At 40.7% G+C, this 27,823-nt stretch overlaps 1 protein-coding gene and 1 pseudogene across 1 annotated transcript; both read left to right on the top strand.

Moving 5' to 3' along the window:
- The first annotated feature begins 104 nt into the window (after positions 1 to 104).
- Positions 105 to 2,330, top strand: LOC137752483 (zinc finger protein 83-like). The gene is made up of 3 exons (XM_068527174.1): positions 105 to 114; positions 1,309 to 1,716; positions 1,885 to 2,330. The coding sequence occupies exons 1-3, from the start codon at positions 105 to 107 to the stop codon at positions 2,328 to 2,330; spliced, it is 864 nt and encodes a 287-aa protein (XP_068383275.1).
- A 3,870-nt stretch (positions 2,331 to 6,200) lies between these two features.
- LOC137752482 (heterogeneous nuclear ribonucleoprotein A1-like) lies at positions 6,201 to 26,317 on the top strand (annotated as a pseudogene).
- The last annotated feature ends 1,506 nt before the right edge of the window (positions 26,318 to 27,823 follow it).

Below are 27,823 nucleotides of genomic sequence, written 5' to 3'. Positions count from 1 at the left end.
TACTTACACAGCTCACTTCTTATTGCATCTTTCTTGAAGTTGTCTTTCTAAACTCCTGATTTTTTGGTAACATTTTGTAATGTACACTGTTAGGGTGGGTGGTCATGGTTAAGAGTATGTTTTCTCAGACTGTAGGTCCAGGTTCAAATCCTGGTTGTCTCACTAGTTTCTTTGTCAGTTGGGGTCATGTACATAAACCTGTGAGTCTGTTTCCCTTAATTGAAAAATTGTGATAATTTTCCTCAAGCCTTTAAAAGAATTTAGTATTGTTAGATGGCTTAGAATAGTGTATGTTTTATTGTAAAGGCTCAAAAGTTACTATTGTATTAAAAAAATTAATATCCTGTAATGTTTATTATGACATCCTTTGTTAGCATTATATCTTGTATGCTTTTCTGTTGCACTTTATTCTCAACAACATTGTTTCTGACCCTATTAATAAAGTTGCAAATTGCTCACTCTTTATTACATGTGATTTGGAGCCAATGAACTGGATATTTAAGTGCACTGCGTAGGTAGTGAATTGCAGTATTCATTCATTGTTACTATAACTGCAGAAAATTTCATTGATAAATATTTTAGTTTGATTTACATATCATGGCCTTTCAGAATGTTTTATACTTCTTCATGGGTATATTGTTTTATAGAAGGTATTCAGAAAAAATTTTTTTTAAAAATTGTTTTATCAAATTCTTCACTTTCTTTATGCTATATTTGTCTCCCAATTCTTAACTTCCACTTATTTAGGTAATTCATTAGATAAGCCAGTTTTGGTTTATTTAGTTTTACAATATATTGTGTGTTCTTTAGCATTTGCTTATTTATAGTATGTAGGCGAATATATGTACAGTATAATATTCTTTTCTCCTCAGTTTATAAAAAATAATTAATTAATTAATTAATTAATTAATTTTTGGCTGTGTTGGGTCTTCATTGCTGCATGTGGGCTTTCTCTAGTTGCGGCGAGCGGGGGCTTCTCTTCGTTGCGGTGCGTGGGCTTCTCATTGCAGTGGCTTCTCTTGTTGCAGAGCTTGGGCTCTAGGCGTGCAGGCTTCAGAAGTTGTGGCTCGTGGGCTCTAGAGCGCAGGCTCAATAGTTGTGGCGCACGAGCTTAGTTGCTCTGCGGCATGTGGGATCTTCCTGGACCAGGGCTCGAACCCGTGTGCCCTGCATTGGCAGGCAGATTCTTAACCACTGTGCCACCAGGGAAGTCCCAAACTGCATATTTTTAAAGTGAAGAGAAAATTGATGAATTTAATCAAGCTGACAAGAATATTAACTGTAGTTCCTCATTTTCACCACTTCAAGGAGTTTCTTCTAGTGTCCAAACCAGCATTTCTAATATATATCGGAGTGATTTTAAGCACGCTTCAATAATGACACAAGGCCAGAAAGCACACAGGGAAAGACCTTTCAAATGTAATAAGTGCGGGAAAACCTTTCTTCAGATATCATACCTAAATAGACATCAGACCATCCATACAGCAGAGAAATCACATAAATGTGATGTTTATGGAAAAGTCTTTATTCAAAAATCATACCTTACAACTCATCAGAGAATCCATACTGGAGAGAAACCATACAGATATAATGAGTGTTGGAAAACCTTTTCTTGTGTCTCTCACTGCACAGAACATCAGAGAATCCATACAGGTGCAAAACCATATCAATGTGATGTATGTGGGAAATGCTTTCATCGAAGTTCACACCTTTCATGTCATCAGAGAATTCATACAGCAGAGAAAGCTTACAAATGTAATGAGTGTGGAAAAACCTTTAGTCAAAGCTCACTTCTCAGGATTCATCAGATAGTCCATACAAAAGAGACATTACATAAATGGGACGTATGTATCAAGGTCTTCAGTACAAGTTAACAACTTGTAGTTCATAAGAGAATTCATACTGGAGAGAAACCTTACAAATGTAATGAGTGTGGGAAAACCTTTCTTTGGCACTCATATCTCAGGGGTCATGTGATAATCCATACAGGAGACAGTCTATATAAATGTGATGTATGTGGCAACGTGTTCCGTCAGAATTCAAATCTGGTAAGACATCGGAGAATTCATACTGGAGAGAAACCTTACAAATGTAATGAGTGTGGGAAAACCTTTCTTTGGCCCTCATATCTCAGGGGTCATGAGATAATCCATACAGGAGACAGTCTATATAAATGTGATGTATGTGGCAATGCATTCCGTCAGAATTCAAATCTGGTAAGACATCGGAGAATTCTTACTGGAGAGAAACCTTACCAATGTAATGAGTGTGGCAAGTTCTTTTGTGAAAAAGCACACCTTACAAGTCATCATCAGAGAATTCATTCTTGAAAGACAGCCTACAAATGTAATGAGTGTGGCAAGGTCTTTAGTCAAAATGCAATCCTTGCAAGTCATCAGAAAATTCATATTGGAGAGAGACCTTATGAGTGTTAAAAACTGAAAAGACCTTACTCACATCTGGACGATTACTATACGTGAGGTAATAAATACAGAAGGGAAACCATATTAATGTGATATGTGTGGGAAGGTGTTCATTCACAATTAACACTTTAAATTCATGGGAGATTTATAGTGGGAGAAAACATGCACAGTTATGAGTGTGGTAAAGCCTCACTTACCAGATTATCCATACTGGACAGAAATCGTAGAAATGTAATGAATGTCTCAAAGTTTTTAGTTGGAATCCATACCACGGCTGAAACATTATCCAGGCCTCACAGTGCACTAGACTTCAGAATATAAAATTTGCAGGGAATCCACACCAAGCAATATATGTGGTAAGGCTTGTACCTGAAGATGAAAAATGTGGAACATAGAGGATTCATGTTGGAGAACAAGCTGTCAGATGTAATGAATGCTGTAAATTTTTTCATCAAGTATCTACACCTTTGGTGTAATGAGAGAATTCATACATGTATACTGTCCATGTAAACACTGTTAAGAAACATTGCGTCCTCAGGGGTCACCAAAGAACTCATATTTGGGAGAATCTTTACAAATGTAATGAATTTGGTGAATTTTGTGAGCAATACTTACAAGAGACCACACATCAGGGAATGCATACTAGGAATAAATACGTCTTTAGTTCTCTGAGATAGTAAATACTGCAGAATCATTACAAGTCACAACACGTTAAAAACTTACGACATGATGTTTATATGAGAGGTTGAAGGAGATATGTTCATACGGTTATCTTCATCGTATGAATAGTCAATTATTTGAGTTTTCTTGATAAGGGTACATTACTTCTAATGCCTTTCAACCTGAAGTTTGAAATCTGTTGATCTTATGCCTTCACTATAGGCCTTTCACAATCATTTCTGGAAAGGAGTCAATAAGATGAAGGGGCCGACTTCATTCGGTGTGGTTCCTTCACTTCCATGTTGCCTGGAAAAACAAGGACCCTGAATTATCAAATTGAATAGTGTGTGAATTAGCGTCAGGGAGCGGCAGAGAATAATGTAAAACTAGGACATGACTCATCATACTCATTACGTTCAGGGTGCCCTTCCATAGATTGGCCACAGTGGGTTATAGGACGGAATGCTCTGCCAACTGACCTTGAACAGAGCAGGCAGGACATTAAGGGACTGGGCTTTTCATGGCAGGAGAGTGACAGATTAACAGGGACTGATTATCAGGTAGATGTGATGTGGAGGAAAAGATGGTCCCTTTCTCCATTGGATGGCAATAGCAATTGTATAGATCTATGTTTCAAGGAAAATTAGTCTTATTCTTGGAAAATGGAGACAGCAGTATTCTTAGAGGAACATTTAATCAGAATAGCGTGTGTGAGTGTATTATTCATATTTAACACCTGCCATTACATTTTGCTACTGTTTTATTCCAAATGTACCATAAGTCTCCTGTTAGAAGTAATAAAATTTAATCGATTTTGTCATAACACTGGATGAATCCTGTTTCTTCCACTGAGACAATATTTTTTTTAAATACCATAAGCCTATTTTCTTTTAAAGATTGATTGATTGATTGATTGATTGCTATGTTGGGTCTTCGTTTCTGTGCGAGGGCTTCCTCTAGCTGTGGCAAGCGGGGGCCACTCTTCATCGCGGTGCGCGGGCCTCTCACTATCGTGGCCTCTCTTGTTGCGGAGTACGGGCTCCAGACGCGCAGGCTCAGTAGTTGTGGCTCACGGGCCTAGTTGCTCCGCGGCATGTGGGATCTTCCCAGACCAGGGCTCGAACCCGTGTCCCCTGCATTGGCAGGCAGATTCTCAACCACTGCGCCACCAGGGAAGCCCCCATATGTATATTTAATATCAGATTAAATGCTACATAGATAAAACATCAACAACCACCGTCAGTGAGCATTACGTTAAGTTATGTGAGTAGCAGTCAGGGACTAGAGTGGCTTTTAGGACCTGAAGATTATCTCCAAAACTCAGCTCCTTTCTCAGGAATTATTACTTGTAAGTTTGTGTCTGTGCCCCTGGAAAAGTTATTAACCTAGAGAAATCCCTGTTTGAGATGTGAGCGTTACTCCTTTTCCCCATACAGACTGCCTCTTAGTCTGAAACAGCAAATACTCAACTGATTCCTTCCTGCTGCCGGACTGTAGGCTCCGTGTGGTGTATGAATGTTGGTGAGTGAGAGATCCAACCGGTCCCTGAGATACGTTTGTGATTCTGAAATTCCCTCTCCTAGTACTGCAACATCAATTCCACTACTGTACAATGATAGTGCAGACTTGGTGAGCTTAGAATGTTTCTGAAAAACCTTGTTCCCAGTTGCTAGTTCCCACAGATAATTACAGGTTCCTAATGAACATCACCAGAGTGTAGTAGGTCTTTTACCATGACCTCTGATGGCAGACGTGGAGGAATCAGAAAATGCGGAGGTGTCACAATTGCTGGATGCCGATGTTGAAAATATTTTCCTTTTCCTACTTTTTCTCTGTAAATCTGCTTCAGGGAACTGTCCTTTGTTCTTTTTGCCCATTTGCTTTCTTTTTTTAGGATTGTGCTGTACTGCGTGGCTTGCAGGATCTCAGTTCCCCTACGAGGGCTGAACCTGGGCTATGGCAGTGAAAGCCTGAATCCTAACCACTAGGCCACCAGGGAACGCCCCTCTTTTTGCCTGTTTTCTAATTAGATTTTTTTTTTTAAATGTTATGGATTTAGAATTCCTTGTATATTGTACATATATTCCCCTTGGCAGATATGTGGTATGCAAAATATTCCACACTATTTTATAGTTTTTCTTTTTGTCCTCTTAACATGGTTTTTCATGGATCAAACCTTTTTAAATTTAGTTGTAGTCCAGTAAATCCATTTTTAAAAAATGGGTCATGCTCTTTTGTGATGTCTAGGAACCCTACCCAAGGTTGAGATACTGAAGATTTTATTCTGCAGTGTTTTTCCTAAATCTCTTATAACAGTTTTATAATTTTACATTAGTTTAACTTCGATCTAATATTTGGATAGGTATACAGTTTAAATGGAGGTTTTTTTCCCCTGCTAGGATTCTTTTCTTTTCTTTTTTTTTTTAAATAAATTTATTTATTTATTTTTGTCTGCATTGGGTCTTCATTGTTGTGCACGGGCTTTCTCTTGTTGCAGAGCACAGGCTCTGGGCGCATGGGCTTCAGTAGCTGTGGCTCGTGGGCTCTAGAGCGCAGGCTCAGTAGTTGGGGTGCATGGGCTTAGTTGCTCCACGGCATGTGGGATCTTCCTGGACCAGGGCTCGAACCCGTGTTCCCTGCATTAGCAGGCGGATTCTTAACCACTGCGCCACCAGGGAAGTCCCAGGATTATTTTCTTGATGAGCACTAGTTTTTGAAAATCCTCCCTTCATTGAATTGCCTTGTTACCTTAGTCAAAAATCAGTTGGGGGCTTCCCTGGTGGCACAGTGGTTAAGAATCCGCCTGCCAATGCAGGGGACACGGGTTCGAGCCCTGGTCCGGGAAGATCCCACATGCCGTGGAGCAACTAAGCCCATGCGCCCCAACTACTGAGCCTGCGCTGTAGAGCCCATGAGCCACAGCTACTGAAGCCCAAGTGCCCCAAGCCTGTGCCCCGCGATGGGAGGGGCCACCGCAATGAGACGCCCCGCACCCCAAAGAAGAATAGCCCCTGCTCGGTGCAACTAGAGAAAGCCTGCGGGCAGCAAGGAGACCCAACGCAGCCAAAGATAAATAAATTTATTAAAAAAAAAAAAAGATGAACTAGGTGTCACCAAATGGTGCTGTCAAATCCTTTAACTTGCGTACTAGTTCTTGTTTATCGGAATCATGTAGGTGGTAGTTCACATAAAAGGGTGGGATTTCTTTGTGTCTTTGCAGTCCGTTAGTGACGTCTGTGATCCCCATCATACGCTGGTTGGTTATAGAGTATTCAGTAATAAAGCTGTTTTCTTTCCATTCTGCCTACGTGGAGGAAATTTCTGGGTCAGGAGATTCCGGTTTTGTTTGTAATTCTATTTCCCCAACACTGTTGATGTGGAAAAAAGATTGTTTTTTGGATTATTTCTTGGATAATTGAGCTCAATTATTGTTTGCCAATTTAGATTCACTACATTCTCAACGGGTCCTCACGTGACATTACCTGAGGACATTCCAGCAGGTAGGTCTGCATTGGAAGCGTTTTAATGTAATACCCAGGTGCATCCTCATGTGTGTTCTGTCTACATGCGCATGTGAAGAGAACACGCGCAGTTCTCTTTCCCAGGTCACAGAAAATGCAAGACCCTTCATCACTTCAATAAAGAGCAGCTTACTTCTCATCAGCTTATTTCTTTGATGATGTGATAAGCTTCACATGCCTTAGTCCTCGAGTCTCAGACCCCAGGTGTTGTCCGTGAGTCTGTGGACCAGAGCAGAGTGTTGAATTTGGCCTCCCGCTTGAATGAGGAATAGAAACGGAAAAGCTATTCTTTAGGGTGTGAGTATGAAATAGCTCCTACTACTCAGGGAGGGTTTTCTAACTGTCGTCCAAGTTCGTAGGAGTCACGTCCAGTTCTTATTTCCTTAAACTGCTTAAATGAATCCTTAACAAGGAAATGTTCCTGGATCCAACCACCGCCCCACATCAACAACTTGGAGACCCAAGTTTCCAGGCCACTGAATTGCTTCCCTCTCACAAGGAGGGCATGTAAGCAACCTGCTGGCAAAAACAGCTTTTTATTGAAATCGTTTTCATCTTAAGAGGGAACATCTTAGCCTCTGAAGTAACAGGCCTACAGAATTTTAAGCTTTTACCTTAAAACTGTTACAGATGGTCACTTAAAGTAAGTAGGTCAAGATAAGGTGAAGCACCTTCACCACCAACCCTCCCTCCCGGGTTCCTTGCGCGGACCGGGGCTCCCTCCTCGCCTCGCCCCACGCCACTAACGCCCCGCCCAGTTCCGCCCCCGGAAGTCCCGCCTCATCCCTTCGCACGCAGTTCACTCTTGAACCGGAATCGCGGTAAACGTCCGGTTTGTTGTTTGTAGTGTAAGGCTACACTACATTTTAAATCGTAGGTTTGTTGTTTGTAGTGTAAGGCTATGCCGCGCGGTCCCCCTTAGTCTGTCCTTAGGGATTCGGGTGAGACGATAGCACCGGGCCCTCGCACCCGAGTAAATCCAGACGTCGCTGTTACAGGTCGCGAATCTTCATTTAGGTTTGAAATCGCTCTGAGGCTGGTCCCTGCCCTTGGCTTTTCTGCCTTCGGTCCATGTAGACACCGACTTTCGCGACATTTCCCTGTTTAGAACCCTTTAGTGTCTCTGATAGCGCCATGTAAAGCCCTCTTACGCGAGGTGGATTCGCGCCCCCCTCCCTCATCCTCGCCCCCCTCCCCCATCCTCGCTCCCCTCCCCCATCCTCGCCCCCCTCCCCCATCCTCGCCCCCTCGTCCCCTGGAGGGCAGCGCTGGCCGCCCCGCTCCCGGAGAGCCGGCGTCTTCTCCCCGGTCCTGGGGTTCTGGAGAGCCCGACCCTCTCAGGAGACCCCTTCCCTCCCTCCCCGCCCCTCTGTCCTCGCGTCTCCTCAGGCCGGTCCCTCAGCTCCCCCGGCCTCCCCTTCGTAGTCAGCCCTTCCCCTCACCCCGCATAGGGGGAGGTGACCTGGGCCGGACGTGTGACACCCACTGTTCTTCCGTTCCAAATTCCAAATGGTCTCTTCCAGTAGCTGGGCATCTTGTTTATTCTCCATCCCACTAAATATGTGGGGCAGGGGGATCAGGAGAAGCAGAGACAGAGTGACTGAGAGAGAAGGAGAAAAACTGAGGAGAAAAGAATGAGGGCGAATCGAAGGGAACGTGAACGATGGCTGAGGATCTTGCAGAGGAATAGTAACATAAAATAAATTTAGCCTTGAATGTCTTGCACTGTGATAAAATATAGAAGTAATTAAAATAGGATCTGCGGGATTGGAGAGCAACATAGTGGGAGGGGCCTGGGATCATTGGCAGGAGGGGGGTAACAGTGGAGAGGCAACACATAGCGTGGCGGCGGGAGACAAAAGAGTTGGAACCTTGGCCTTCAGAGCAACGTGGTGCCTGGAGAGATAGAAGAAACAGATTTCAGGAGCAGAGGAAGAAAACGAGCAGGAAAGAAGCATAGCCACCTGGGGGTGCTGGAGAGTGGGGACAAAGGGAGCATCACAGGGATAGAAGGCGTGTAATCCAAGGGCAGAGAGGGAGCAGAGATGGGGGAAGAAAGAGGCACGAATATCTAGAGATTTAGGGTAATCAGAAAGGTTTTGGGAAAGAGCCATAAGAGGGGAAACAAGTTGCAGAGCGGACTGGACACATGTGAGGGTCGATATAGGAGGGCAGGAATGAGACAGTTTGGGATCTGGGACCTGGCAACCTTTGCTGCAGTGCTTACACCTGGACAAACATCTCTTGGAGCAACAGAATACAAAGAAACTAGAAGGAACTGAAAATAACTGCATGCATGAGCAGTTGGGGCAAATTATAAACAATATACAAAGAAACTAAAAACCCAGTTGCCACTTCTGAGGTGTTGGGTGCAAAAACAGGATACTGTGCATGCACCCTGCACACCCCTCCAGCCTGACCCCTGGACCCACCCCTACCCTCACTCCATATAAGGGACAGACTTCCCCCACCCCCGACCCTGGGAGCGAGCAAGGGATCCTGTTACTTGTTGCTGCATGAGTCCCAATAAAGCCTTGCCTGAATTTCTTGTCTGGACTCTTAGCAATTTCTATTGATAAAAGAGCCCAAAAATCCTGATCCGTAACAGGAACACCAGCAGAGTAGAGGGGAAGAAAAACAGAGACAAAGTAGAAAAAGGGAGAAAGATAAAGAGAATGAAATGGAAACGCACAGTAGTGCAGGTAGTGTTGGGGAAACTGGATCCAGATGGATGGTGAATTGTTTTGATATGGATGATTAAGTTGTGATATGCTGATTTGTGGCTTTAGAATATAGTAAATATAAAATTTGTTTGCTTAGGTTTACAGATGAAGATGACAATTGCAAAACTGTTTATAAGATTTGTGCATTTAGTAATTATTTGTATCAGAAGATAACTTCATTATTTATTTATTTATTTATTTTTGGCTGCGTTGGGTCTTTGTTGATGCTCGCGGGCTTTCTCTACTTGCGGTGAGTGGGCTTCTCATTGCGGTGGCTTCTCTTGTTGCGGAGCACGGGTTCTAGACACGCGGGCTTCAGTAGTTGTGGCACGCAGACTCAGTAGTTGTGGCTCCGGGCTCTAGAGCACAGGCTCAGTAGTTGTGGCGAATGGGCTTAGTTGTTCCGCGGCATGTGGGATCTTCCCGGACCAGGGCTGGAACCCGTGTCCCCTGCATTGGCAGGCGGGTTCTTAACCACTGCACCACCAAGGAAGTCCCTAACTTCATTTTAATGTGGTGTATCACACTGATTGATGTGCAGATATTGAAAAATCCTTGCATCCCTGGGTTAAATCCCACTTGATCATGGTGTATGATCCTTTTAATGTATTGTTGGATTCGGTTTGCTAGTATTCTGTGGAGGATTTTTGCGTCTATGTTCATCAGTGATATTGGCTTATAATTTTCTGTTTTTTGGTGGCATCTTTGTCTGGTTTTGGTATCAGGGTGATGGTGGCATCATAGAATGAGTTTGAGAGTGTTCCTTCCTCTGCAATTTTTTGGAATAGTTTCAGAAGGTTAGGTGTTAACTCTTCTCTAAGTGTTTGATAGAATTTGCCTGTGAAGCCATCGGGTCCTGGACTTTTGTTTGTTGGAAGTTTTTAAATCACAGTTTCAATTTCAGTACTTGTGATTGGTGTCTTCATATTTACGATTTCTTCCTGGTTCAGACTGGGAAGATTGTACCTTTCTAGGAATTTGTCCATTGGCATATAGTTGCTTGTAGTAGTCTCTTATGATCCTTTGTATTTCTGAGATTATTTCTGATAATCTCTGTATTTTTAGAGATTATCATACTAAGTGAAGTAAGTCAGAGAAAGACATACATCAGTTGACTTATCATTCGTCATATCATATGGCAAATATATCACTTTTATGTGGAATCTAAGAAAATGATACAAATGAACTTATTTACAAGACAGAAACAAACTCACAGACTTAGAAAACAAATTTATGGTTACCAAAGGGAAAAGGTCGGGTGTGGAGGGATATATTAGGAGTTTGGGATTAACATATATACACTGATATATATAAAATAATTGGGGACTTCCCTGGTGGTGCAGTGCTTAAGAATCCGCCTGCCAATGCAGGGGACGTGGGTTCGAGCCCTGGTCTGGGAAGATCCCACATGCCGCGGAGCAACTAAGCCCGTGTGCTACAACTACTGAGCTGCGCTCTAGAGCCCTCGAGCCACAACTACTGAAGCCCGCAGGCCTAGAGCCCGTGCTCCGCGACAAGAGAAGCCACCGCAATGAGAAGCCCGTGCACCGCAACGAAGAGTAGCTCCCGCTCGCGGCAGCTAGAGAAAGCCCGCGCACAGCAACGAAGACCCAACGCAGCGAAAAAAAAAAAAAAAAAAAATATATATATATATATACACAAAATAATCAACAAGGACCTACTGTATAGCACAGGGAACTTCTACTCAGTATTCTGTAATAACCTATATGGGAAAAGAATCTGAAGTAGAATGCATATATGTATATATATAACTGAATCACTTTGGTGTACACCTGAAAGTAACACAACATGGTAAATCAACTATACTCCAATATAAGGTAAACACTAAATTAAAAAAAAAAGAAGAAGATAGCATCGTTTTGTAATAGCTGTTCATCCAGGGAGGAGTGACTTCACTCAGACATTTGTGGATCACCCCCTTCCCTTTTCCTGGCATGGAGTAGAGGAGAAGTTGGGCAAGAAATGACTGTCACCACCTGGTGCCTCTTTAAGTGAATGTTAAAAGTGTTGTTTTTTTGTACAGGCTTTACTTTTTCGATCTCATTTGTTTATATTTAATTATTTAGAGCTTGAAATAAGTCAGTATATTCAATATCTACTTTTCTATAAATAATTATTAACTTCTGAAATAAGCTCTGGTGCCTTCTATAATCTACTCATGTTATTTTTTTCTAAATATGTTATATTCTCAAGTATTTAAAACTTTGACACCAGAATTTTTAGATTAAAAATAATTCACAAGTTATTTCCCTTTAAATTTTTTTTGAGGTTTATTTGGTATCTGTGTGTTTCTTCCTCTTTATCTTATCTCTTGGAAAAGTTCTTTGGTGAATAGTAAATAATTGTCTATTTTGATGTGTACTTGGCAAAGATGTCAATGATCTTTTATATTAACATTCAAAATCAAGTTTAGCTAGTTAGCCTTATATTTTGTTTCCTTCCTTTTTCTGTGGTATGTTAAAATAGTGAGCTGTGAGATGATAGGAAGATTTTTCCCTCAGGTCCCTCTTAACTGTTCTGTACAGATGATGAAGGATGGACGAGATTGACTTGGAAGCTTCCAACAGAGCCTCTCTATTCATGATGAAGAAGTTTGCTGAGAGCTTATTTCTAAGCTGACCCCTTACAATGTTTTCTGCGCCAACAGCTGTGCTTTTGCAGTGGCCACACCGCACGGCTTTCAGGATCTCCGTTCCTTGACCAGGGATTGAACCCGAGCCAGGGCAGTGAAAGCCCAGAATCCTAACCACTAGGCCAACTGGAAACTCCTTGTATTTTTAAGTTATTTTAATGTGATTTTTCTGGAAAAGAAGAATTAAATGTTTGCTACCAGTGTGATCTGACCTTGAAAGAGAAGTTTCCGTTGCTCAGACTCATGATAGATGGTGTTTTAAATAGGATGAGCAAAAAGGACAAACTCTGCCCACTTAACCCTTTGGGTGACCTTTTCAGAATTCAGTTACACCTGATTCTGTTCACTCAACTCAGACTTTCTCATAACTGCCTCAGAGAGCCCACTCGTAACATGGAGGTGAGCAACTCCACCAGAAATTCTTCATTTGAGCAACAGAGACCCTTGAAATGATTGGCCCAGTTAGGCGTGAGTTTGTGTGTGGCAGTGCCCAGTTGAATTTAGAGTTTTAATTTTAATTTATTTTATTTTATTTATTTATTTATGGCTGCATTGGGTCTTTGTTGCTGTGCACAGGCTTTCTCTAGTTGCTGCGAGCGGGGGCTACTCTTCGTTGCGGTGCGCAGCCTTCTCACTGCGGTGGCTTCTCTTGTTGTGGAGCATGGGCTCTAGGGGCACGGGCTTCAGTAGTTGTGGCATGCAGGCTCAGTAGTTGTGGCACACGGGCTTAGTTGCTCCGCAGCATGTGGGATCTTCCCAGACCAGGGCTCGAACCCGTGTCCCCTGCCTTGTCAGGCGGATTCTTAACCACGGCACCACCAGGGAAGCCCCTGGTTTTAATTTTCAACTCTTACACTCAGACCTCCACTGGCTACCGTTTGTCCTGTGGACAAAATCCTGACTTCTCATTTTGGCTACACAGCCCTGTGTCATCCTCAGGGCCCTGCCGGGGTCTCCAGCCTCATCCTGGGAGCTTAACCTTTTCTCGTGGTTCACTCTGCCCCGGTCACATTCACCTTTTCTCTGTTCCCAAGCACCAAAACCTTTTCTGTCTCAGCTCTTAGTTCCTGTTCTTACCTTCTCCCTTCAAGTCACCATGGGTTAGGCCCTTTGTACTCCTTCAGGTGTAGGCTCAGAGAGGCCTCCCCACCCGCTCCTGACAATCTCTTGTCACTCGAATGGTTTTATTGTCCCTACATCAATCACCCTCATGAGAAATGCCCTTCTCCATTGATTATTTGGAGTCTCCCATTTTCGCTTCACTGAAGAGCACACAGTTTTCCTCTTCTCCTGAGGATGGCTGCAGCATCTCACTCTGGGGATGTGTTTAGAAGCTGGGACTGTGGGTTGGGCTGAGTAATCTCCCCTCAGGAGAGACCAGGTGAACAGGGTAGGTGATGAGGATGGTTCCCGTATTTGTTCTGGACGTTTCGACTTTAATTGATCCTTACCCCATGTGGCTACCTAATTACTCAAAAGCAAGAAGATGTAGGGAGCTGTAAAAAGCCCTACAGATCTGATGTCCTCATGCAGTGTCCTGAGGTGTCCCCGTGTTTAGTCTCCTGTGTCACTGCTCCCCTGTAGCCCCCAGGTGTTCCGGTCTCTGCACATCCGAGGATCAGTTGCCGCCTGGGACAGGAGCTTTGCCTTCAAGCATTTCATCTGCTCAGAGTCAGGGATACTGATTTCACTGTGCTAAGGGGGGGCATAAATCCAGAACCTAAGGGGAATGAAGGAAGTCCCTGTCAAAGAGCTAGGGTGAATTAATCTTTTAATTACCTGTGAGTTGGGAGAACAGGAGACAAGAGACCTGGGGACCCTCTCTCTTTGAGACTTCCTCACTGAATTCAAATTCCTTTGTAACTGAAGTCCATAATGTCCCCAGTTGCTGGTAAATTTTCCCAGGAGGGTCAACTTCTTGACCTTCATACTGAACGCCCAGCGTCCTTTGGATGGTTTCTTGGGAATATTCCTGTTGCGATGCCTCTGCAGACAGATACTTGTGCCTTTTAGCCCTCTTTGCCCGTGTTTGCATGAGGAGAGGTAGAAAAATGGGGAAATTGAAGGGGGCCCTGTAGAGTTCTATAGGCTGGATATGGCAGCAAGGGCGGGCATCAAGATGAGCCCCATGAATGGTGTGTTCAGCTGTCCCTTTGGTCTCAAGGGGTCTGTGGCAAGGGATGTGTCAGTTCTGGCTGGAGCACCTGGTATTGGGTTTATAGGTAGTTGTGGGTGCATTGCATGGTTTGAGGTGCCATAGTGTCTTAGCTCAGGTTCCCTGGGACCTAGCTGCTGACACTGAGGTTTCCATGCATTAGTTTATTTGGGTATTTCATGGTTATACCTGAGGACGAATGAAGGCCCTGGATTTAGGCAGAGAAAAACATTTTTCTCCAGTGTTGTGAGAAGTATGGCCTGAGCTGAGCCCACGGGGATCTTTGGGTGCAGGAGGATGGGTGCCTTGTCCTCAGGCTATTCATCTAGAGGGTGCCCTACAGCCTCCACTCCACAGGTGACTTCTCCTGGGTCTTTTGGATGGTCTAGAATCATTGTGCAATTGTTAGAGTAATACAGGGCAAATTTCAGTGATCATGTTGTGAGTTATCTTTGGTACTTTTTAGTATTTTGGGTCCCAAATGAAGAAAGTTTTAGGTGCACTGTGAAAGGTACAAAAGAGAATTTGGAGTGTTTACGTGGGAGATTTGGGGGCATCACTGGGGCATGTGCACCATTGGAAACATCTTTCTTTTATATATAGTTTTTTGGAGATGACAGTGTTTGGTCTGTGGTCATGGTGAAGGAAAATATATGTAGTTTTCCCTCAGGCGTGATTTATTAGAAGTAGAATATTTTCTCGTATTTTATAGTAGGATGAGTTAATACAGATTGTATGGAGATTGTGTTGGACCCCATGAGAGTTTGTAAGTTCATTTGAGTCCAGAAGGAAAATTATGAGTACTAAGCTTTGAATGGCAAAAGGTTTTCGTTAGGGATATTCTGCTAGGTATGTGTCTGTGGACACAACTTGAGATGGGCCATTAAGTTCTCCGATGTAGTGAAAGATTTTTCCAAGAATCAGAGGGCAAGTAGCACCACAGTGATCTGCAGTCCAGAGGTTCATCCTTGGGAAGCTGTAGCTGCTACTTTCTGGCTGCCAGGCCAGTGCTGGTTCCTCTACTGTCCTCTCCCTACCTGTGTGAAAATACACACGCACACACACACACACACGCACGCACAATACACAGAACAGGGAACCCTTGTGCTTTGTTGGTGGGGATGTAAGTGGTAGGGCTTTTATTGAAGACAGTATGGCGTTTCCTTAATAAAATAGACACAGAACAGGCACGCAGTCTATGACACCCACGTCTGGCTAGATATCCAGATGAAATCAAATCATTATAGTGAGGTTAATATTTGTACTCCAATGAATATTATTGCATTGTTCAAAACAGCCAAGATGTAGAAAGAACTAAAATGCCTGTTGGCAAATGAATGGATATAGAAAATTTATGTCAGCCATAAATGATGACATTGTGACAAAAAAGAAAGGTATTATATATGGAAACTAGAAATGTCAAACTCATAGAGCCATAGAGTATAAAGATTGTTAGCGTGTAAGTCCCAGAGAGACCCTATTTCTAGTCCGCAGTTCCTCAAAGGATGAATATGCATCTTTCAGCCTTTTAGTTTGTCTTCTGTGGGTAGATCACATGGTTTCATCTTATAATATCTGACCTACAAATCTTGTATTTTGTTTTGCTCTTGTACTGCTCTATCAAGTTGGGAATGTATACTCTTCTTGATTTCATATTCTGCTAAGTTTGCATGATTTTGCCTCTGAAACTTGTTTTTGAAATAGCTAGTCCTAGGGTCTGAAATTTTATCCAATTTCTCTGCTGTGATAATCCACCCTTAGTTAATGCACAATTCAGGTGGACTCTCCATTGTGTGGGTTTGCTGGGTAACAGAAATTTCTGATGGAGAACAGTTTCCCTCATATGTTGTAATATTTTCCTGCAGCATATGAAATCACCTTTTCAAGCTATGTAGTGGAGTGGTCAGCATGTTCTAGGATATGAGACAGAAAGTATCAACAGAGCCTGGCTGATAAGTCTTTCCAAAGGGTTTTTTCTGATTTTGAGGAATATCACAAACCATTTCTCAAGGGCAGTGAGTCTTAGGATGTGTTTATCTATTCCTTCAAGAGACACTATTGGTATTTACTAGGGATTGGGTTGACTCCATTGATTGCTTTGAGTAGTATTTACATCTAGAAAATATTGACTACCAATTAATGAACTTGGGATATCTTTGCATTGTGTCCTTTCTAATATTTTTCAGCTGTGTTTTTAGTTTACAGTATACAAATCTTTCCCTTTAAATGTCAGCTTATTCCAAGTATTTTACTTATTTCTTTGATGTTATGGTAAATAGAGTTGTTTGTGAATTTCCTTGTTTTTTTTTTTAAGGAGTGTTTTTTGTTGTTGTTGTTGTTTTTTGCTTTTTGTGCCACACAGCACTGCTTGAGGGATCTCAGTTTCCCAATCAGGGATTGAACCCGGACCACAGCAGTGAAAGCGCCAAATCCTAACTACTCGACCACCAGGGAACCAGGGAACTCCCCCTGAATTTCCTTCTTGATTGTTCATTTTTAATTTATAGAAACACAATTGATTTTTATTTGTTGATTTTATCTCGTAATTTTTCTGAGTTCCTTCATTATTTCTAGCAGGTTTATTTTGCAGAACTTTCAGGGTTTTCTACATACTAGAACATGTTGTTTGTCAACAGAGATAATTTTGCTTCCTTTTTCTATTTGGATACATTATATTTACTTATTTTTTTCTGCCTATGTGTTCCTGCTAGACTTTCTAGTAATTCATTTTTAGAAACAGTGAGAGCAGATATCCTTGTCTTGTTCCTGATCTTAGAGGAAAATCTGTTGAGTATGATGTTAGCCATGGGCTGTTACTATATGTCCTTAATGTTGAGGAATTTTTGTCTAGTTTATTGAGTGTTTTTATCATAAAAGACTGTTGACATTTGTCAACTGCTTTTTCTGCATCAGTAGAGATGATCATGTTGTCTTTTTCTTTCATTCTGTTAACATGCTGTTTTACATTGAACGATTTCCATTTGTTGAACCATCCTTATATTTTAAAAATACATTCCCATTAGCCATGGTATATAATCGTTTTAACGTGCTATTGAGTTGTTAGGTATAATGTGTAGAGTTTTTTCATAGCTTCTTTATATCATTTTGATGTATTCATGTTCTGTAGTAATATTCCTTATGTCATTTGAAATTGGTAGTTTTATTTATTGTGAACAGAGGAGGGACAAATTATTTGTGACAGAAGCTGCAGTATCATATATTGTAATAATTTCCAATTAATTATCACCCTGTGAGATTATACATGTCTTCCCTTTGATATCAAGATTGGCTGCTTGACTTAGGCAACCCTTACTTCCCTTTGAGAGGATTGTACTTCCTTGCCCATTTATGCCTTTTGAGTTCCTTGGCCAATTTGGTGTGAGTAGAATGGCATGTTTCAACCTGAAATCAAAGCTTTCAAAGCTTTTATTTGCTTCATATAACCCTGTCTTCTCTCTACTGCAAGAATGGTCTTGGATAGACTGAAATTTTACCCAGAATGACAGAATCAAATTATTGAAAGAAGCAAGAGGTGAATAATGATTGATATAATATGAGGAAGCAATCAGTGTTTCTTGTTGTAAGCCATTGAGAATTCAGGAATATTTGTTACCATAGCAAAACTTGTAGGCAGTTAACTGGTACACTTTCAATGACCTTTTCTTTTTGCATACCCATCTTAACCTCCCAACCTCAAGGTTATAGGTGAGAACTCATTATCTCCAGTAATTACTCCACCTTTAACCCTTGGATTCACTTCCTAAATTATTACCCTTATTCCTTCTCATATATTGCCTCTTGCCATTAGAATATGCATTTATTCTTTTTTAAAAAATATTTATTTATTTATTTAGGCTGCACCATATCTTAGTTGTGGCACGCAGGATCTTCGTTGTGGCATGCGGGATCTTTTAGTTGCAGCATGCGGACTTCTTAGTTGCGGCATGCATGCGGGATCTAGTTCCCCAACCAGGGATGGAACCTGGGCCCCCTGCATTGGGAGCTCAGAGTCTTACCCACTGGACCACCAGGGAAGTCCCGCATTTATTATTATTTATTTATTTTTAACACCTTTATTGGAGTATAATTGCTTTACAATGGTGTGTTAGTTTCTACTGTATAACAAAGTGAATCAGCTATATGTATACATATATCCCCATATCCCCTCCCTCTTGTGTGTCCCTCCCACCCTCCCTATCCCACCCCTCTAGGTGGTCACAAAGCACCGAGCTGATCTCCCTGTGCTATGCGGCTGCTTTGCACTAGCTATCTATTTTACATTTGGTAGTGTATATATGTCCATGCCACTCTCTCACTTTGTCCCAGTTTACCCTTCCCCCTCCCTGTGTCCTCAAGTCCATTCTCTACATCTGTGTCTTTATTCCTGTCCTGCCCCTAGGTTCTTCAGAACCTTTTTTTTTTTTTTTTTAGATTCCATATATACGTGTTAGCTTATGGTATTTGTTTTTCTCTTTCTGACTTACTTCACTCTGTATGACAGACTCTAGGTCCATCCACCTCACTACAAATAACTCAATTTCATTTCTTTTTATGGCTGAGTAATATTCCATTGTATATATGTGCCACATCTTCTTTATCCATTCATCTGCCGATGGACACTTAGGTTGCTTCCAAGTCCTGGCTATTGTAAATAGTGCTGCAGTGAACATTGTGGTACATGACTCTTTTTTTTTTTTTTTTCCAGAGTATATATTTTATTTTATTTTATTTTTTTCAGAGTATGTATTTTATTTTATTATTATTATTTTTTTAAACATCTTTATTGAAGTATAATTGCCTTACAATGGTGTGTTAACTTCTGCTTTATAACAAAGTGAATCAGTTATACATATACAATATGTTCCCATTTCTCTTCCCTCTTGCATCTCCCTCCCTCCCACCCTCCCCATCCCACCCCTCTAGGTGGTCACAAAGCACCGAGCTGATCTCCCTGTGCTATGCGGCTGCTTCCCACTAGTTACCTATTTTACATTTGGTAGTGTATATATGTCCATGACACTCTCTTACCCTGTCACATCTCACCCCACCCCCTCCCCATATCCTCAAGTCCATTCTCTAGTAGGTCTGTGTCTTTATTCCCGTCTTGCCACTAGGTTCTTCATGGCCTTTTTTTTTTTTTTTTTTCCTTAGATTCCGTATATATGTGTTAGCATACTGTATTTGTTTTTCTCTTTCTGACTTACTTCACTCTGTATGACAGACTCTAGGTCCATCCACCTCACTACAAATACCTCCATTTCATTTCTTTTTATGGCTGAGTAATATTCCATTGTATATATGTGCCACATCTTCTTTATCCATTCATCTGTCGATGGACATTTAGGTTGCTTCCATGTCCTGGCTATTGTAAATAGAGCTGCAATGAACATTTTGGTACATGACTCTTTTTGAATTATGGTTTTCTCAGGGTATATGCCCAGTAGTGGGATTGCTGGGTCGTATGGTAGTTCTATTTTTAGTTTTTTAAGGAACCTCCATACTTATTTATTTCTATTGAAGTATCGCTGATGTACCATGTTGTGTTAGTTTCAGATGTACAGTAAAGTGATTCAGATATATATATTCTTTTTCGGATTCTAATCCATTATAGGATATTACAAGATATTGATTTTAGTTCTCTGTGCTGTACAGTAGGTATTTGTTTTTTGTCTACTTGATATACAGTGCTGTATATCTGTTAATCCCAAACTCTAATTTATTCCTCCCCCACTTTCCCCTTTGGTAATAAGTTTGTTTTCTATGTTTTTGAGTTTATTTCTATTTTGTAAATAAGTTCATTTGTATAGTATATTCATTTGTTTTTAATTCAATTACAAATATATTACATTCATTGTCTAACTACCCTTAAAGGACTTTGTGTTTTCAGTTATAAAACTTCCAACTGGTTTATCATGATCAAATATTTGTAAATAATCTCACTGAAATTGCCCTATTTCATGGTGCTGCCTTCATTTGAATGAGGAAGCCTCGGAACTGGATGAGCTCAGTTAAGACTAAATTTTGGTCTGAAAATATCCTCTAGGATTTTGTTCAGTTTATGGTTCATAGACTTCTGACTTGGTGATTTAGAGCAACATATTTCAGCACTTAATGATTTCTCTTGTATGTGACAGGGAGAGTCACAACACAGGCACAACGAGTATGACGGGTCCTTCAATGCCATTCAAAGTCATAAACGCTAAGGTTCCTGGGCAAGTTTGTTATTACCAGTATTAGTTTAAATTTTCTAATATTCCTTTATTCAAATATAACACGTGTATTTATTATTTTTTGAATTTCACTTGATGTCATATTATGGAGTGAAAATGTTAGACTTTACTTAAACTCTGTAACTTGAAAATAGCAAAGGTTAAAGAGCTCCTTTTCTTCTTTTGTGCTAAAGGAAACAGCTTACTTAGCTAAGAACTACACCTCCCTGTCAATTTCAATGACTCATGATAGCTCCCTTGTTTCCTTAGGAACCAGCCAGATAGGAACACTCCAGATTCCCAGCCTCAGTGTCGTCCTCAGCTGTCCTCAGTGATCACTGGGTACAATGACCGTTACCATGATTTAATCAGAATTTAGTATGCTTTTCTCCTCTCCCAAGGTCACTATTTTAGACCGCTTTTGAGCATTGTAATTCAGAACAACAGCACTGCCTGAACATCTCCTCCAAGTAGGAGACTTTAGTGTAAAACATCCCCTGAGAACGTAGCCTCAGGCCACCTAATCCTCCACTCTTCCATATGGGGGCTTTCCTACCTTGTTGACCTCTCGGTGTAAAAGAAAAGCTGTTCGTTGGTCTGACTTTTGAGGCTTTACAAATTTTTATGGTTGGAGTGTTCCCTATATTGTAATAACTCTTTGGAATAAAATCTATCCTTACCTAAGTTTGACAGTGGTAAAAATTTCAGTCATTCCATCTAGACTCAAAAATATATATATTTAAAAATTTTCTAGGACACGGTTTGAAAGCCTGCATATATATATTTTAAACTATATCTTTCTTTTTACATTCTTGAATCGTTCATAATTTGCATTTGTTACATTATGATATACAGGGTGACATATCAAAATCTTCCTGTGATTTAGGAAATTTCCTTTTTTCTTGTGAATTTGTTCAGTTTGATGCCTTGTTAATTATATAAGCAATAAAACTCCCCATTCAAAAAAATGATTCATGACTTTCCCCTGTAATTGGCTTCTCCTCTCCTGTTCTGTGTTTAATGAAAAGTTCCACCGCCAACTCATTTCCTTGTGTGGAATCATGGAAGTCCATGCTGAAATGTCTTTTTTGCCAACATCGCTAGTGAGCAATATTGTATAATACAGAGTAATCTACCTAATAAAGTTCACAAAATTTATTTGAGTCACTGCATCTTTTAAAAATGTGAAGGACTTCCCTGGCGGTCCAGTGGTTAGGACTCCTCGCTTTCACTGCCATGGGCCTGAGTTCAATCCCTGGTCAGGGAACCTAAGATCCTACAAGCCACACAGGGTGGCAAAAAAAAAAAAAAAAAAAGTGACATATCTTCTTGTATTCGTATGTGTGCTATACCAGGACATTCTGCTCATCTTACCTGAAAATATTTTAAATACACTAAGTTCCGTATCTAAACATCATCATATTTCAATTTATTCCCATGTCTGTATGGATGAAATGTTTCACATGCACAGATGTGATAAAACACACATAGTAGTAGATGTTATCTAACAGATAGTGCCTTAAAAATATTGAGGGCTGAAATGAAGTTATTGCATATTTGATAATCTAGTTTTACTTTCTTAGGGTTCATATTAAAGAGAATATATCTCCTTACTAAATATCCTTAGAAACATTGCAACTTAATTATTCTTTACATGGAAATATATCCCAGCGTCTTCTGAAGACTATATGTTTTACAGACTTTGTTATCCACATTTGACAGAACTTTTAGAAGTAGAAAATAAAGAGCTAAAATATATTACAATTTAAAAATAAGATGTGAAACTTTCTAAGTACCTGTATAATGGACGTATAGTCAATCTGAAATTACATTGTGTAGTTATTATATATTTAAGTATTTTTCATAAACAAGTTTTTGTGAAAGATACTTAAAGGTAATTAAGTGTGGGATAGAGGAAGTATTTTAAAGAATAATGCAGTTATTCTTATTGTGGTAGTTATTTCAATATATGTAAATCAGAACATTATGCTGTATACCTTAAACTCATACAGTGATGTATGCCAAGTATGGCTCAATAAAGCAGGGGGGAAAATGTGGTTTTAAAAGGCAAATAAAACACTTTAGCAACAAGCAGGAACTGTAATAGGGAAGAACACTTTGTATTCTATTACAAGTTAATCACTGAAGGCATGTTGCCTAGAAGCTTAAATTATACATAATGGCCCATCTCTGGGAACCCTGCCTCCCAGGTCATGAGCGTTAAGCTAAAATACCTTTGTTTAGCTCAAAGGAAACCTCCTGAGCAGCCCCACCTGTGAAAGACTGCAGGGAGGAAGAAATTGACACGTTCCCGCTCTGGAGGCTGATGGGAACCAGGAAGTGTTTGACTTTACTGCCTCCCCTTTTAGTAAAAAAAGGAGCCTGAATTCTGACTCAGGCAAGATGGTCCTCTGGGGGGCATGAGCCCACCATCTTCTTGGTTTGCTGGCTTTCTGAATAAAGTCATTATTCCTTGTCCCAACAACTCGTCTTTCGATCATTGGCCTGTCATGTGGCAAGCAGTACGAGCTACGTTAGACTCGGTGACAAATTTTGGTGAAGCCAGCCAGGAGCCTTGCTGCTCGTGGCCAGCTGGCCCCGGTTGGGGGATTTTCGGGTAAGCCCCTGCAGCTTCCAGGGCCACTTGCCCTGAGGATCTGCCCTCCAAAATTCCCTGCTGGCAGTTGGAGCAAGGAATCGACATTTGAGAGCTAACAGGCTCCATATGGTAGGGTAAGTCGCTCCTGTGTGTACAGCCGGGAACGTTATTTTCTCTCTGGCTTTTTCATTGGCTTTTTCTCTGGAATAAGCCAATTTGTTTTGTATTTGAGTGGGGTACCCTGCTGGAGAGAGGAAAGAGTTGTTGGACTTCTACCCAATTTGTGAATGGGTTCATTGGTTTCTCTGGATGCTAGCATTTGTTTGTGTTTTGTTTGTCTTGAAAAAGGGGGGATGTTTCAGCTATCCCTAAATAAAGTCCTCTGAGGCACATTTTGGATAACGGATCTGATTATAGCTATGAGCCCATGGGTAAGAGGAAGATGTTATCTTATTGTAACAATGTGTGGCCACAGTACCTGTTAGGATCTCCACTGGGGGTGTAGAAAGGGTTATCTTGGGACCCTGTGCACCATGTACTGCTACTCTTGCTGTGTTAATTACATCGTTTGTGGTCTCCTGTGTTGTTGATATATGTAAAACCCCAAGACCAAACTTCGGGTTTTTTTTAGGATTTTCTGTCTGTTCTTTGGGCTTTTTGTTTCATTTTGTGTGGTACTGTTTCTCCATTTACAGCCAAATCAGTTTGTGATACTTAAAACTTTTACTTATATCAAATGGAGGAAAAGAACAGGAAAAAACCTGTCTGTTCTTGTCCAGGAGTGGGACATTCTGATGAAGAAGAGAAAGCTTCCACTTGGTTCCTAAAATCACCAAAAGCTACAAATAGAAATAGAAGTGTCTTTTCCACCATAAATACTATTAAAAGGGTTTGGCTATGTAGACAGGTGACCTTGATTTGTCCCATCTGCCAGAAGCCCAATTTGAATCCAGCCTCTTTATAACTGATGGGTTTTACGTGGTTGTACCTGATTCATGGCTAAAATTTTGGAATGGGAACTATGAGGTCCCTGTGTTTGTGTGTTTGTACATGTGTTATAGAAGTATGGCATTGCCAAAATTAATTTTAAAAGAGCTCTATTTAATTGGCTTAAAGGAAATTAAGTGCTTATATAAATACTCAAATATAAAGAAACTGGCCAGAATGAGTTTCAGGTTCACATGATGTAGGAAATACTCAATATTGAATTAATATCTGGTGTTAAAAAGTTAGCTTAAGCTCGTTGGTTTGATACAGTTTAGAGTCATCAACATTAAGTATAATACTTTCATTGTACCTGGGTTTACTAGAAGTCAAATACATTATTCCTGTTACAGAGTTTGTCAGCAAGAAAAATAATAATGAGACAAAGCTTTTAAGTAAATAAAATAGAGGCAAATGAAGTAGAGAGTTCTGGTGTATACTATATGGGAATAATGTTTTGAGAATGTCTATATAGGATAGTCTCTCCAGATTTTCATAAATTGAAACTAAGTTCTAAGATTGAACTTAATAAAGAAATAAATCTTAAAGTGGTACAAAACCTCAATTTCATTCTCTAAGAGGACAAATTTTTTCTTCAAATATTGAACTGCTTTTGGTAATAGATTATGAGTTTCTTTAAGTGATCTGTATTTACCATTGAGATCTCTTCCACTGGTTAAAACTTTTTGATATTTTTGACAAACTTCCCAAAGATCAAGTTCTAAATGGGGTTCATTTGACCTCTGGTTAACTTGGGGGTTTTCTGGAGGGTCCCTGGAACACCTCAAATTATTTGTTTTCTCTCCATCTCAGAGAGAGGAATATTAAACTAATTGGGCTTATTTGGTGTGTTGAAAGCATGGGAGACATTGTCAAATGAGTGATAAACTTCTTAGATTGTATCATATGGGTAAACGTTATCAATATACATATTTTAGAAATTATATGGAACTCCTAAAATCCTGGTATATCCTGGTAAATGATGTCAGTCATAATTTTAGTAATTAAGTGGTTTGTCACAGCAGTAATTAAGTTTCTGTTCAATTGCATCGTAATCCCAGTTGTTTGATCCCAAATCAAAAAGGCACCCGTTGAGATTACTCCTCTCTGCCCTTGGATGCCGCCGAGTCAGCATCGTTGACGTCTCCCCACTCCACCGCCATCGTGTCTAAGTCAGAGTCTCACAAAGAGCCCGAACAGCTGCGGAAGCTCTTTATCGGAGGTTTGAGCTTTGAAACAACTGATGAGAGTCTGAGGAGCCCTTGTGAGCAGTGGGGAGCACTCACAGATTGTGTGGTAATGAGGGATCCAAACACCAAGCGCTCCAGAGGCTTTGGGTTTGTCACATATGCCACCGTGGAGGAGGTGGAGGAGGCCATGGAGGCAAGGCCACACAAGGCGGATGGAAGAGTTGTGGAACCAAAGAGGGCCGTCTCAAGATTCTCAAAGACCTGGTGACCACTTAATCGTGAAAAAGAGTTTTGTTGGTGGCATTAAAGAAGATGCTGAAGAACATCACCTAAGAGATTATTTTGAACAGTATGGGAAAACTGAAGTGACTGAAATCATGACTGACCAAGGTAGTGGCAAAAAGAGAGGCTTTGCTTTCATAACCTTTGATGACCATGACTCTGTAGACAAGACTGTTGGTCAGAAATACCACACGGTGAATGGCCACAACTGTGAAGTAAGGAAAGCCCTATCTAAGCAAGAGATGGCTAGTGCCTCATCCATCCAAAGAGGTCAAAGTGGTTCTGGAAACTTTGGCGGTGGTCACAGAGGTGGTTTTGGTGGGAATGACAGCTTTGGTCATGGAGGAGACTTCAGTGGCCGAGGTGGCTTTGGTGGCAGCCGTGGTGGTGGGGGATATGGTGGCAGTGGGGATGGCTATAACGGATTCGGTAACTATGGAAGCAATTTTGGAGGTGGTGGAAGCTACAATGATTCTGGCAATTACAACAACCAATCTTCAAATTTTGGACCCATGAAAGGAGGAAACTTTGGAGGCAGAAGTGCTGGCCCCTGTGGTGGTGGAGACCAATACTTTGCCAAACCACAAAACCAAGGTGGCTGTGGTGGTTCCAGCAGCAGCAGGAGCTATGGCAGGGGCAGAAGGTTTTAACTACTGCCAGGAAACAAAGCTTAGCAGGAGAGGAGAGCCAGAGAAGTGACAGGGTAGCTCCAGGTTACAACAGATTTGTGAACTCAGCCAAGCACAGTGGTGGCAGGGCCTAGCTGCTACAAAGAAGACATGTTTTAGACAATACTCATGTGTGTGGGGAAAAAAAACTCGAGGACTGTATTTGTGACTAATTGTATAACAGGTTATTTTAGTTTCTGTTCTGTGGAAAGTGTAAAGCATTCCAACAAAGGGTTTTAATGTAGATTTTTTTTTTTGCACCCATGCTGTTGATGGCTAAATGTAATATAGTCTGATCATGACGCTGAATAAATGTGTTTTTTTTTTAAAAATGTGCTGTGTAAAGTTAGTCTACTCTGAAGCCATTTTGGTAAACTACCCCAACAGTGTGAACTTAGAATTCCTTCAGGGTGGTGCCAGGTTCCATTCAAAATTTATTTACAACCTGGTTTGGTGGAGAAGCTATTGTCTTCAGAAACCTTGGTGTAGTTGAACAGACAGTTACTGTGTTGTGACCTAGAGTTCATCGTTAAAAGGGTCACCCAAGCAAAGTCATGGAGTTTTTTTGGATATTAATATGATTGTTAATTGGGCGATTGGGATTGACATGTATACACTGATGTGTATAAAATTGATGACTAATAAGAACCTGCAGTATAAAAAAACAAAACAACTAATACTAAACTTTCATTGGGTTATTTGTATGGAAATATGTTAATATAAATGTTTCAGACATTACATGAAATTTCTAAAAATCTTATATGTTCTGGTATAATGTTATAAGTCATAATCCTAGTTATTACTTTAAAATGTATATCTCAGAAATAACTAAATTTCCTTGTCAATTGCATTATTATGAACTTTCATCAAATCTTTAACCGTGGTCATTTTTAAGTCTTTTGTCATTTACAGACAGTTCTGGGTGTACTCTGATGCTTTTGCAAATATGTTCCTATAAAAGGGTTTCATCTTCAAGAAATTCATGGAAAAGACTCTGACAAGTACAGGTTCTGGTAACTGACTGTACTGCTGAACTGAATGAATAAGCATTTTCCGAACTCTAATGAAAAACTGATGAACTCATAAAAGTGCTAACAAAAGATCAAGATGAAAAAAGAAAATTAATTACATGGGACTGAGTGAACCGATGAGGATGAGTATAATTTTTGTGACTTTCTGTTTCAATTAAAAAAAAAATCCCACAAGGACTCAGAGGCAAAGAATATACAAATCAATTTTCACTGCAAAGTAAAGGAGCTGTTACAGTGGAGGATTACTGGACTGAATGTCAATATTATGACATAGTATGAGTGTGTTTCATGTTTGGTAATTGCAATCATTGTTGCTTTTGTTGTGGTCATCCATGTACAATGCTTGGTGTCAGTCTATTTATCTCTTGTAAAAATAAAATACAGTGTGTGTGTGTGTGTGTGTGTGTGTGTGTGTGTGTGTGTGTGTGTGTGAAATAAATAAATAAATAAATAAATAAATTTAAAAAAAGAGATTACCCTGAACAGAGGGCAGGGCCAGATGATACACGGCCTTGAGAGATGGCAACCAAGGAAGCACCTTAGAAATTATGTGATCATTTCTGCCTCTTCTCTCTTGCACTGAGGATTCCAATAAAAACTTTCACCCCCATCATTTTCAAATGCCATGTTCTGCCCCCTAAGCCAGCTTTATCCTCCGCTTAGGACTCAGCCAGACAATGTCCTTCACACCTAAATCAGAGCCCGGTGAGTAAATGACTCACCCT

Source organism: Eschrichtius robustus, chromosome 19 (assembly GCF_028021215.1).
Source record: "Eschrichtius robustus isolate mEscRob2 chromosome 19, mEscRob2.pri, whole genome shotgun sequence".
Taxonomy (NCBI): Eukaryota; Metazoa; Chordata; class Mammalia; order Artiodactyla; family Eschrichtiidae; genus Eschrichtius; species Eschrichtius robustus.
Note: the sequence above shows the minus strand (reverse complement) of the source record. Positions and strands in the feature narration are given on the sequence as shown.